At 57.4% G+C, this 12623-nt stretch overlaps 1 protein-coding gene across 1 annotated transcript; it reads left to right on the forward strand.

The window, feature by feature from the left end:
- Positions 1–2634: 2634 nt before the first annotated feature.
- ATP4B (ATPase H+/K+ transporting subunit beta) lies at positions 2635–12086 on the forward strand. Its single transcript, XM_012470667.2, has 7 exons — positions 2635–2746; positions 5747–5875; positions 7204–7317; positions 7453–7652; positions 8703–8759; positions 10480–10581; positions 11395–12086. The coding sequence occupies exons 1-7, from the start codon at positions 2635–2637 to the stop codon at positions 11554–11556; spliced, it is 876 nt and encodes a 291-aa protein (XP_012326090.1). The 3' UTR covers positions 11557–12086.
- Positions 12087–12623: the final 537 nt, after the last annotated feature.

Here is a 12623-nt window from a genome sequence, read left to right on the forward strand (position 1 = left end):
TTTGCTGGTTACTTCTGGTCCATCCGTCTGCTTTCCGTATTTTGCAGCTTTCTAATTTTTCATTTGTTTCAGGATTGCTTGTAGCTGCTATTCAAGCATTTTGATCATGGCTGCTTTAAAATTGTTCTCAGCTAATTCCGACATCTCTGTCACCTTGGGGTTGCATATATTGTCTTCTCTAATTCATTTTTTAGCATTTTTCTTTTTTTTAAGTAGAGATGCCCAGGCTGGTCTGGAACTCCTGTTCTAAAATGATCTTGCCTCAGCCTCCCAAAGCTCAGGGATAACAAGGCATGAGCCATCACACCCAGCCTGTGTTAAGTCATTTTAAAATCTTCCTCGTTCTTTGTGTGACGAGTGGTTATCTACTGAAACCTGGACGTTTTCTTATTATTTAATCCTTCTCTGTTTACTGGCTTTCTCTGACCCCACTTCAGCAGCAAAAGGGAGCGGCTTCTCCTTGTCAGCATCACGTAGGGCTGGAAGTCTCGGCTTCCCACTGGGAAACTTCAGGCGGGCTCCCGAGGACTGGTGGATGGGTGGGTAGGAGCTCTGGCTCTCCACCTGGTCTCCACGGATGCCACAGTTGGGGGTGGCCTTGTCACGGTGTGGTGGGCACAGTCCTGACTTTCCACTAGGCTGTGACACCACTCAGGTGGGGGAAGAGAGGGTGACAAGTGACCGCCAGAAGGGGGTGGGATTCTGGGCTCCCCTCATCGTCTGGCACCTAATTTTTATGGAGCACCACGTTCTCATAGCAGGCTGCGGGAAAACTGCCCTCTACCAAGGTCTCTGGCCCTCCTCCCACACGCACGTGTCCAGAAGAAGGTCATTCTGATAACATTGTGCCTGCTTCTGGAAATTCAGAGACTACATTAGGAAGACTACATTCAAAGATGTTTGGAAGGAATTCATACCGAGCTCATTTCAGGTGCTGTCTGACGCCGGCACTCGGGGTCCCAGGGCCACAGGCTGTGAACAATTACACTGTGGTCTACTGCCAGATCCTGTGCTTTTATTGCCCTAAAATTCCAAAGTCAAAATGGGTAAGATGTTAAAGAAAATGTGTAGGATGAGTCCACTGGGAAACCGCGGCCGGGCACAGGGGCTCAGGCCTGTAATCCTAGCACTTCGGGAGGCTGAGGTGGGAGGATCACTTGAACTCAGGAGTTCTAAACCAGTCTGGGCAACACAGGGAGACCCCATCTCTACAAAAAAAAAAAAATAATAAATTAAAATTAGAAATCAAAAAAAGGAAAAAAATGATAGCAATGCAGGCTAAAATGATGTCGTTCCATTTGAATTTTAGGGTGATCATTTTGCAAACTCTAAATTATCTTAAAAATTAAAGCAGCATAATGCCTCGAGGGCTTTTCTTTCTTCTAAGAAATGAATTTGGTTACACAGGTCCCTGCGAGGAACGGCCTAGAGGTGACTGTGGGAAACCCTGTGTGTCATTCTGGACGCACAAGCCTCCTCATTTCAGTTGACTTTGATTCATATTTGTCAAAACACCCCTGTGCACGTTCCATTCACCCCCTGCGTTCCTGTCAACCCCCTGCGGGCGGCCATGGCATTCACCACCCAGGACCCCCGTCTGCAACAGCGAAGCCTCTGAGCCGGGATTCTGCAGGGCACCACAAAGCCAGCGCTCCACATCCCGTGCTCCGCCCCCAGGGCGAGGGGCTCAGGCAGAATCTCTGGGCAGAAGTGGGCAGTGATGACTTCACGGTCCCTGCCCTGGCCCTGTGACCCCGATGCACTGCCCAGACCCCCGGTGACCCCAATGTGCCGCCCAGGCTGAGCACCCCCCACCTGGACCCCTGCCTCACTTCCTCCCACCAGGTTGTTAGAAACGCAGTCTGCCCACCCCCACCCTCACCCAGGGCTCACTGGAGCTGAATCTGCGTTCAACAGATGCTCAGGGCTCCTGGGAACTTCATTTCGGGGACCTCTAGATTTAGGGGTTTATGTTTATGAATTCCTCCATAGACAAAAAAATACCCTAAAGGGCCCTCGGTGTCCCAGCCCTCTGGGGACCTAAGAGGACATTGCCGCTCTGGGTGAATCTGGGAGGCAGAGTGGCCCCCAGGACCCCTGCGTTTCCTGCCAACTCAGCTCCAGCTGCCAGGCTCAGCCTTCCACTGGGTGACCCAGAATCGGGGCGGCCACGGCCAGGGGCTTACAAAGCCGGTGGCCCCTCATTCTTCTGCCTCACACCCTCCCAGGCCAGGGAGGCGGCCCCAGCTGGCTCAGCCCAAGGTCGAGGACACAGTGGGTCCAGGCTGGCCCTGCTCCAACCTTGATCTCCCTCCTGAAGGAGAGGAGGGAAGGGGCAGGGCCTGTGAGTGCCGCGCTGGGAACGCACCCTTGCCGCTATCAGAGTGGGCAAAGCTGCAGCCAAGGGCGTCCTAAGAGCAGCAGGGTGTGGAACGCAGCCCTGGCAGCCCCTGGTGTTTGCGGAGGCGATGGCCAGCACTGATAACTCGGCCCCAGAGCTCTCTCTGGGATCTGTTGCCCTCGATGCCTTTGACCTCTAGCAGAGGAAACTATAAAGCCCAGAGGAGGGCGTCTGGTCTCAGTCTGGACGTAGCGGGTGCAGGGAGCAGGTGGGAGGCTCCCAGGCCAGGGACGATGGCGGCGCTGCAGGAGAAGAAGACGTGCGGCCAGCGCATGGAGGAGTTCCAGCGCTACTGCTGGAACCCGGACACGGGGCAGATGCTGGGCCGCACCCTGTCCCGGTGGGGTACGTGCTGGGGGCGGCAGGTGGGCTGGGTGCACGGAGGGGCTGCTCTGAGAACGCGGCCTCCGGGTGAGCTCGGGAGGAGGGGAGCAGAGGGGCCCTGACAGTGAGACCCAGACGCTCCTGCCCAGACAGCGTGGACAGGCTTCGGGCAGGGCCCCACTTGCCTCCCCGGGAAAGTGAGGGTCCCCAGAGCGTGTCGAAGGCTGAGTCGACCTGGCACCTGACTGCAGAACGCCGCCCGTGGAGGGTGTCCACAGACTGGCCCCAAATTTCAGCCGTATGTCTGAGAATCGCATTTTAAAAGTATATTTCTAAACTGAATCATTTTTAAAAGAACGTAAACAGTGGCAACGGCAGCTCCTTGGTCGCACAGATTCACTCAGTGACCCGAATCGGGGGCTTTCCCAGGACGTGGCGGCAGCCGCTCTTTCCGGGACGCCGCTGGCGTCCAGACGCGGAGGGGAGGTGGGACCCGGCCTGGCTCAGCCTGCAGCACCTGCACCTTGTGCGAGGTCCGCCCTGCAGGGTCCTGTCCCCGTGACTGCGCAGAGGCACGGGCGGCCTGGCCCTCTTGGGAGGAAAGCAGATGCCTGGGCCTCCAAGGCCACACAAGTGGTGGAAGCGTCCGCGCCTACATCAGGGCTGCCAAACCCATTCCGGGAAACGCCCTCACCCCTCAAGGGAGAGTCTGGGGGAAGCACCCACAGGTCCCCACCTCCCCGAGGACCCCGAGCCTCAGGATGCGGCTGCACTGGCCGGCCAGGCAACACCCCCGGCTCCCAGGGAAGGCTGGGCCCTCCTCTGTCCTCACGGTGCCCGGCTCTGGGAATCCCGGCGCTGAGGTGTGAATGCAGAGCTCCAGGCCTGCCCCACCTGCATGCGCAGCTGAGATGTGCTGGGAACACACTTGACACGGTGCCAAGCCTCCCACACACACCGCAGCACTGGTGAAGGCCGCAGCCCGCCCTGGAGGCTCCTCAGTCTCAAAGGGCACCAGAGCCAGCCGGAGCCATGGCACATTTAAAGTCAAACAAATACCCCGTTCCTGGAGAGGAAGGGACCTGGGTGGAGGGGCCTCCTGGGCCAGGGGCAGGGCTGGGGACAGCCCCATCTTTCAGGCCTTTCTAGATGCTGAGATTCCCCCGTGCCGCCTCCTGGCTGCAGGGCCAGAGAGAACCTTCTGGAATGGTCTCACTGCCCAGCTGGTGGACGTGGCCTCCATTTGGGGATAAGAAAGTTTTAGGCCCCCAGGAAAACATAATTCAAGGGAAATGACAAAAGCAAAAGGGACAGAACACGTCATTTTTACAGAAGCGGGGGACGTGGTAGAGGCAGAGAGGACCGGCGGGAATGAGGCTCCCGCTCACCTCCCAACCCCTGCCCTGTGCACTGCGGCGCGCCCTGAACACCATGGTGCAAGCGGGTGCCCAGGAAGTGCAGGGAGCACGGCCCACCCAAGCCGGGGCCCAGCCTGGCCAACCTCCGGCTCCTACCCGGAAGGCAGGGACGAGCCGCCCGGTGGGTCTGAGACTCGCCATGGAGTGGGTCAGCAGCCGCCGGGGACACGTGCACTGCCCACATCACCTCCGTGCACCATGGGCCCCGAGGTAGACCCACAGGACCCACAGTGGGGGGACGGAGGCCCCTTCCTTCACAAGCATAGGTCCCTGGGGGCAGGTGGCCACGTCACATAGAAGCCATGTCAGGAGTGACCTGGGGACACTGAGGCACACACCTGCAGGGCCAGTGCCAGGGAGGCGCCAGGCGTGAGCCAGCAAGAGAACGGAACCCTCCACTACCACCACAGCTGGCCCCGTGTTGCTGAGCCGGAAACCCAAAACCAGAACCTGAAGCCAAGTTGCTGGTGGCCACACGCCCAGGCCACACGAGAACACCGTCGCCAGGGACGGTGCGGGGAAAGGAGGGACTCGGAGTGGACGCTGGGTGAGCAAGGCCCAGGCCTGAGCCGAGTGCCAGACCTCGGCTTAGGGAGAAGGGACCCGGCTCGGAGACCTGCACTGTCCCAACTCACAGGAGAGGCCCGGCCAGAAGAGGACACCCCGCCCACAGGCCACAGCCTCCCGTCGCGGCTCAGGGGCCGCCTCTCGGTCCCACGCTCCCTTGCTTCTCTCTGACTTGGTCCTGCTTTGGTTGTGTTTTGGGTCATTGGAGAATGACTCACTGAGCAGAAGAGAGAAGGAGGAGGCCCAGTTCATCACTTTCCAGAAAGAGGAAAGGCAGCAAACACAAAGCCATCTTCCTCCCAGTGGCGCTTCCCTGAAAACACCCTAAAAGCACCTGCTGTGACCCACGCAAGCTAATTCCCAGAGACGGAGACAGCATCCAGGCAGCCACAGTGTCCAGGAGCTGGCAGTGGCTTCCATTTGTTCTGACTCTGAGGGAGAAGCTCACACAGGAGTCTCAGAAGCACAGCAGACGAAGCCGCGCCCTGAGCGGCCCGTGCCCACGGACACCGCTGCTGCTGAGCGGAGCCATCTCCCAGGGCCCCCTTCCTCCCTCCCTCCTCCTGATGTCCTTGCGGAAGCAGGGCCGGCCGTGCACTTCGAAGCTACACTACCGGCCACCATGGGCAGGACGGCACCTCTCTGCCTCAGTTTCCCTTCCTGTGATGGGGGAACCATAACTCCCCCCTCAGAGGGTCCTCAGTTCCTGCTGGAGCTGGGGTGGGGACACATCCTCGGCCCATCTCAAGCAGCGTCTGGAGCGAAGGCAGCCGGGGGCGAGGGCCTTGGGTAGCAGGATTCTGCGTGTGCGGACGTCCAGACAGGCAAAGCCAGAGGCAGAACGCAGCCGGTGGTGCAGGCCTGGGCGGGCAGCACAGTGACTGTTCGTGGGGGCGGGGTTTCTGTTTTGGGGGGTGAGAATGTTCTGGAACTAGGTAGGGGAGATGGTTGTGCCTCGTCGCGGATGCGCTGAAGGCCACCGAATTGTGCTCGTTACAATGGCCGACGTGAGTTTTGCACCCGCCTTGTGTCACAGTGTGGATCAGTCTGTACTACGTGGCCTTCTACGTGGTGATGACCGGGCTCTTCGCCCTGTGCCTCTACGTGCTGATGCAGACGGTGGACCCGTACACGCCGGACTACCAAGATCAGCTACGGTCACCAGGTAAGCTCGGGGGATGCCACGTCCCGGAGACCCAGACGCCCCCACGCCGTCGGGCCGGCTGCCCCTCTGGGGCTCTGAAGATGCTCAGGGGGATCTGTGCCCCCCCGGAGAAATGAAGCCCAGAGAAGCCAGCCCGGCAGCCCCAGAGTGGGCCACATCCCCCAACAGGTGCCCCCGAGGGTGGCCTCCCGGCCCCTGAACTGGCTTTAAGAGCAGCCCCAGGGCACGAGTGGCCCCTCAGCTTCTTTCCATGAGAAAAATGACCCCAAATTATATCCGACTTTGGCTTCAGTCTTAATTATGAAACAGAGGGTTTGGTTATGGAGACAAAGTTCCCACCCACCTCCTGCGCTTGTACAAGCACGGGGAACGTTTCTGCAAGGATGCACGGGAAAGGAGCCCGCCCGGAGACAGGCAGGAAAGACCTGCTGGTCAGCTACACACCAGCAGGGCGCGAGGACAGAGGAACAGGCATCCGAGTCGTCAGCGGCCGCAGGGCAGACACGCTGGTCAGCGTGCAGAGCAGGTGCAGACCCGCGTTTTCCCTTAGGCCCTGCTGAGGATTTTCATTTTAAACCGTGTCTGATGTTACTCTAACAACATCCATAAAAACAGCCGCACCTAGCCTCAAATGTAAAGCCAGCTGCATCCACAGGGGACCTGCTAAGCAAACTGCAGGCTTCACACAATGAAACCTCGTTTATGGAAAGAATGAGGTAAGTTGACATGAAATGACCAAAAAAAAAAAAAAAAAAAAAAGAGCCTCCCAGTCGCACGGGAAACGGAAAGGCAAGAGGCGTGTGGGTTGCGGGCGGGTCCCGAGGACCTGCAGCAAACACGTTTGTGCACCTGCGTTTCTGCAGAACAGCAAGGGGTTCAGGGATGCGCACTTGACAGCTCAGTGCATTCTGGTGTTCAGTTTGACAATTAACATGTTAGACTGCTTGTGTTCTTAACCAAAACCACTGAAGATTGTTTTACTGCGTGTTCAGATACAATCTTACGTAGAAACCCAGTTGCAGCTTCCCAATTAGTCGTCACCTGTCACAGAGCAGGCACCCGCTGGAGAGACCCGGCCGCCCCCCGACGGCAGCCGGCCAGGTTCCACATCCCAGGCAGGGCACCTGGGCCACGTGCTGACCGTGCTGTCCTGGGGTCCTGCTTTCCTGTGCTGCAGACAAGCTTACTCCGCAGGTTCCCGGGCTGCCGGAAAGACCTGGACCCCAGCCCTGGGCCACAGCCTCTGGTGTATCCTCGGCCACTTCAGAGCCGATGGCTTGGATGCGGTCAGCATTCGGAGACACTAAACCCGAGTTCTCTCTCTCCAGGGGTAACCTTAAGGCCAGATGTTTATGGGGAGAAAGGCCTGGAAATTGTCTACAACGTCTCTGATAACAGAACCTGGGCAGACCTCACACACACTCTCCACACCTTCCTAGCAGGTAAGGTGTGAAATGGCTCCAGAGCTTCGACTTTATTCTGTAAGAAACTCGCACTCAGGGCTCGAGGCCTTCCCGGGGGCAGCCGGGCGTCCGGGCCAGGGCGGGGCGGGGCTGGCAGGTGCGTCCGTCCCGCAGGCTACTCTCCAGCAGCCCAGGAGGACAGCATCAACTGCACCTCCGACCAGTACTTCTTCCAGGAGCGTTTCCTTGCTCCAAACCACACCAAGTTCTCCTGCAAGTTCACGGCAGACATGCTGCAGAACTGCTCGGGCCTGGCGGATCCCAACTTCGGCTTTGAAGAGGGAAAGCCGTGTTTTATCATTAAAATGAACAGGGTGAGTACTGAGGGTCTCCGTGCGCCCCTCCAACAGTGAGGTCAGGGTCTCTCACTCACACCCACCACAGGGAGCACACGTGTCCCGTCCGGGGCTGGCCCAAGTGGGGACGAGGACTCTGGCCTCACCATCCTGTACCTTGGTTCGGCACACACCCATCCTGTTTGGCTCTTAGATACAAATTTATAACCACTCGTCAGACACCAGCACGTGGCCAGCCCTCTGGAACACGTGGAACCGCTCGAATGGGGGTCTCTGCGAGGCCAGGGCCCCTTCAGAGCGGCCAGAGACGCCAGGGCCGGGTAAAGGGGCCTCAGGTTCTAGAGCCAGGGCTGGGAGGGGTTTGGCACCTTCTAAAGCAGTCTTCCAACATGGAACCAGGGCACCCTAGGGGTGTGGGGAGGTCACCCCTGGCAGAGGGCTTAGGGCCACCACTCCATGGACCATCCAGCAGCTCTGCGCTGGGCCTCCGGGCAGCTGCACGGTTCCTTTTCCACTGAAGACGCTGTACACTTGTGCCCCCACAACTCACAGGACCCTTTGTCAGCTGGGGTCTCAGCACGGCCGGCACAGAGGGGCTGCGACAGGGATCCCAGCAGGGTGTGGCAGTCACTGTGCCTGTCTCATGGCAGCTGCCCCCCTCGGAGCACGGGAAGGGACGGCTGGAGCTGGAGAAGCCCAGGGATGAGGTGTGGGGAAGGGGGCTGGAGACCAGAGTGGGCCAGAGAGAGGTTTCCAGAAGAGCTGCGCAGAGCAGGAGGTGGACCCAGTCCTGCAGTGAGGCAGGCTGGCCTGGACACAGTTCGAGGGCTAAGATCGCCCCCCCAGATCTGCCACCTGCCAGCCACCTCCTGCAGCCTGGGTCAAGCGGCCTGGCGATGGGTGGGTGGGGGGAGGGCTGTGGCTCCGAATGATGAGTTAGTGACACCCATGAAGATTCCTCCAAGGGAAGTCACAAACCAGACAAGGGCCCTTCTCAGCCCCAGCTCCACAGGCGGGCGCCGCTGCAGCTCACATGGGAGGGGGCACACTCACGCTTTTCCCTTCTAGATCGTCAAGTTCCTCCCCAGCAATGGCTCGGCCCCCAGAGTGGACTGCGCCTTCCTGGTGAGTACAGCCGCTCGGCGGGCAGGGGTACCCCAGGCAAGGAGCTCGTCAGGGTCACGCTGGTCCACATGGCACGGCCCGCCTGGTTCTGTCCAGGAGTGTCGGCTGTTGGCACAGTAAACCAGGCGTAAACACCACCACAGCGAGTTCCACCGTCGGGGGTAAAACCCGGCAAGGAAAACGGTGCATTTTCCTCACTGTTCTGCTTCCAAAAGCATCCGGGCAGCACACGAGCAGCTCGTTTCTAAACGCCTGGTGGCGATGCGGAAAGGCCAGTGCACTCCCCCCAGTTCTGTTCTTTTCATTTGCTTTACAAAATATGCCATCTTGCGTTTAGTATTCAGACTGCTAAGAGTTGGCACTGATCTCAGGCTAATTCCAGGCGTTTTTCAAAACTGCTTTTTAAGTCAACATTTTTTAAAAGCAAATTTTTTTAATTAAATGTCTCGTAAGGTTTGCTTCCACTGTTACACCCACAGGCAAAGGCTCCACAGCGTGGTTCCATCACTACGTGGCGCCTTCCCACCGAGCTTCCGCGGGAACCTCACTTCCCTCGAAGCCTCCGCTCTTGGTCTGGGCGGCAGGGGTCTGCTTGTCCCACTCGCACCAACTCGCAACCCAGTTTGGCCACGCTCGAGTGTAGACAAGCAAGCAAATTCCCAGCTTCACCCACCTAGGTCATCCTTCCAAGACTTCAAGTTGCTAGAAGCACAAGTTGGAGGGGTCACCGGGCATTTTGCGTGCTAACAAATTACATCCTTGCAGAGATCTCAGCACTGATTATAAAGATCGCATCTGATTTATGCCCATTATGCACTAAAGTGTTCATGCAAGCACTTAACATGGCGCACGTGTGCACACACACGCAGGCACACAGACACGACGCACAGACGGCACACACACGTGGGCACACAGACACGGCACACACACGCGGCACACAGACACGGCACACAGACACGGCACACACACGCGGGCACACACACGTGGGCACACAGACACGGCACACACACGCGGGCACACACACGCAGGTGCACAGACACGGCACACACACGCGGGCACACACACGCGGGCACACAGACACGGCACACAGACGCGGCACACAGACACGGCACACACACGCGGGCACACACACGCAGGCACACAGACACGGCACACAGACACGGCACACACACGCGGGCACACACACGTGGGCACACAGACATGGCACACACACGCGGGCACACACACGCAGGCGCACAGACACGGCACACAGACACGGCGCACAGACACGGCACACACACGCGGGCACACACACACAGGCGCACAAACACGGCACACACACGCGGGCACACACACGCAGGCGCACAGACACGGCACACAGACACGGCACACAGACACGGCACACACACGCGGGCACACACACGCAGGCGCACAAACACGGCACACACACGCGGGCACACACACGCGGGCACACAGACACGGCACACAGACACGGCACACACACACAGGCGCACAGACACGGCACACAGACACGGCACACACACGCGGGCACACAGACACGGCACACACACGCGGGCACACAGACACGGCACACAGACACGGCACACAGACACGGCACACACACGCGGGCACACACACACAGGCGCACAGACACGGCACACAGACACGGCACACACACGCGGGCACACAGACACGGCACACGCCAGCTCCCCCGACTCAGGCAGTGGCCTCTCCCCCCCAGGACCAGCCCCACGAGCTCCGCCAGCCGCTGCAGGTCGAGTACTACCCGCCCAACGGCACCTTCAGTCTGCACTACTTCCCTTACTACGGGAAGAAAGCCCAGGTAGGCTCCCTCCTCCCGCGCTTCCCTCACCGCACTTAGCGAAAGGAAAACCTCCGTGTACAAAAATGAAGCAAAGGCGTGACTTAGCCAGTCCTGACTGTGGAACGGTCTGCGTGTTTCCCGAGCCCCGGTTCTTGTATCTACCTGGAGACATTCCTCACAAGCCACATGAAAATAGCAACTCTAACCCTTCTAGTTTCTTTTTTTTTTTTTGAGACAGGGTCTCACTCTGTCACCCAGGCTGGAGTGCAGCCTGCAATCTTAGCTCACTACAGCCTCAACCTCCTGGGCTCAAGCAATCCTCCCACCTCAGCCTCCTGAGAAGCTGGGACCACAGGCACACATCACCATTGTATTTTTTGTAGAGAAAGGGTCTCAGTATGTTCCCCAGGCTGGTCTCAAACTCCTGGGCTCAAGCACTCAGCCTGCCTCAGCCTCCCAAAGTGCTGGGGTTACAGGCGTGAGCCACCACACCCAGACTAGTTTTTCTACCTCCCAGATCCTTTTAAACAGCTGCATATCCACTTCAAAGCTTTTCCTCCATGCCGAATGCTTTTCCTGTTTTATTTTTATGTTTATCATCATAATACTTTGAAGCCGAACTTACTCTTGGTATTGTCTGTGCCCTCCAGACAGCTCCTCTCCATTTTCAAGCAGGGAGGTGTTATCTCAGCAAATTCCAGGGCATGCCCAGTCTCACCCGAGAGCTGCCCCTCTGTACCAGCCTGACTGTTGACACTGCCCTCGCTCAGTTGTCTCTCCCTAACTTCAGAGAGTTTTGAAACGCCTCTCCTTTCCGCACCCCCACTTCAGCCCCACTACAGCAACCCTCTGGTGGCAGCAAAGCTCCTCAACGTCCCCAGGAACGCTCAGGTTGCCATCGTGTGCAAGGTCATGGCGGAGCACGTGACCTTCGACAACCCCCACGACCCGTATGAAGGGAAAGTCGAGTGGAAACTGAAGATTGAGAAGTGAAGTGTGCGCAGGCGTCCTGGGCGCAGCCTGCGGGGTCGCCCACGGGTGCCCTCCCTGCCCAGTCACCCCAAAAACGGTTCAGAGCAGCAACGCTGCTGTCAGTGTGGGAACTCTCAGAAGCGCCTCCACGTGAAGGGCCTGCCCGCGAGCATCCATTCTTCCTTACTGAATTCTTACCGTTTTTAGATGGAATTTGCTGCTGTAAGAATGTCCAGCTAACACGGGAACGCCAAGGCAGCAACTATCTAATTAACCAGATCGTAAACCAGTTTGCCTTTTCCTATGTAAACATCACTTTCTTACTGTAATTTATTTTTCCATTCTTCAATATGAACTGCCCCCACATTAATATAAAAACTATTGATACGCTGATACGAAACACAGCTTACAATAACGACATTCTGAGTTCTTGCTTTTAAAATTGCAATTCCTAAGCTGTAAAATAAAACATATTAAAGTTACTGCATGTAAAAAATGTGTTTCCTGCTCCGGGAGAAAAATTAACTAAAAAACAAATCCTTCCTTAAAAATCTCCTTCTGAGAGTCTCAGTTCCAAGTCAGGGAAATTACAAAAACCGTATTGGAGTGGGGTTGTCACCTAAGGGCACTCGCAGCTCCAGGGGGCGAACAGAGGGGAGTGAGGGCGCCGTCAGCCTGACGGAGTTTAAAACCCAACTAGTTACAGACACTTCTCATTCACCAAGGACAAGTCTCTCCTCCAAATATAAATATAAATGTTAAGTTAGCAGCTCTAATCCCCTTAAAAAACTGAAATGAGAACACTCTCCCAAACAAGCAAACGTGCCCTCGCTGAGGGCCGCAGACTTCCCACCCAGACGGCAGTGTGAGGGCCAGGCCCCGATTTCACACACACAGCAGTGTGGCTCTTAGTGCCCAGAGGGCCCAAGCACAAGCGACTGGCACATCGAAATCTAAGACCCCAACAGACAGAGAAAGTCCGTGATTAAAGACCTTGTGGGTGTGTTAACAGGTTACCTAAATCGATGTACTGATGGAAGACGCTGTACCAAACATCTTCCACTGCCTACTCCATCAATAAAAAACTG

Source organism: Aotus nancymaae, unplaced genomic scaffold (assembly GCF_030222135.1).
Source record: "Aotus nancymaae isolate 86718 unplaced genomic scaffold, 86718_ANA_hifiasm-v0.15.2.pri h1tg000044l, whole genome shotgun sequence".
In the NCBI taxonomy this organism is placed as follows: domain Eukaryota; kingdom Metazoa; phylum Chordata; class Mammalia; order Primates; family Aotidae; genus Aotus; species Aotus nancymaae.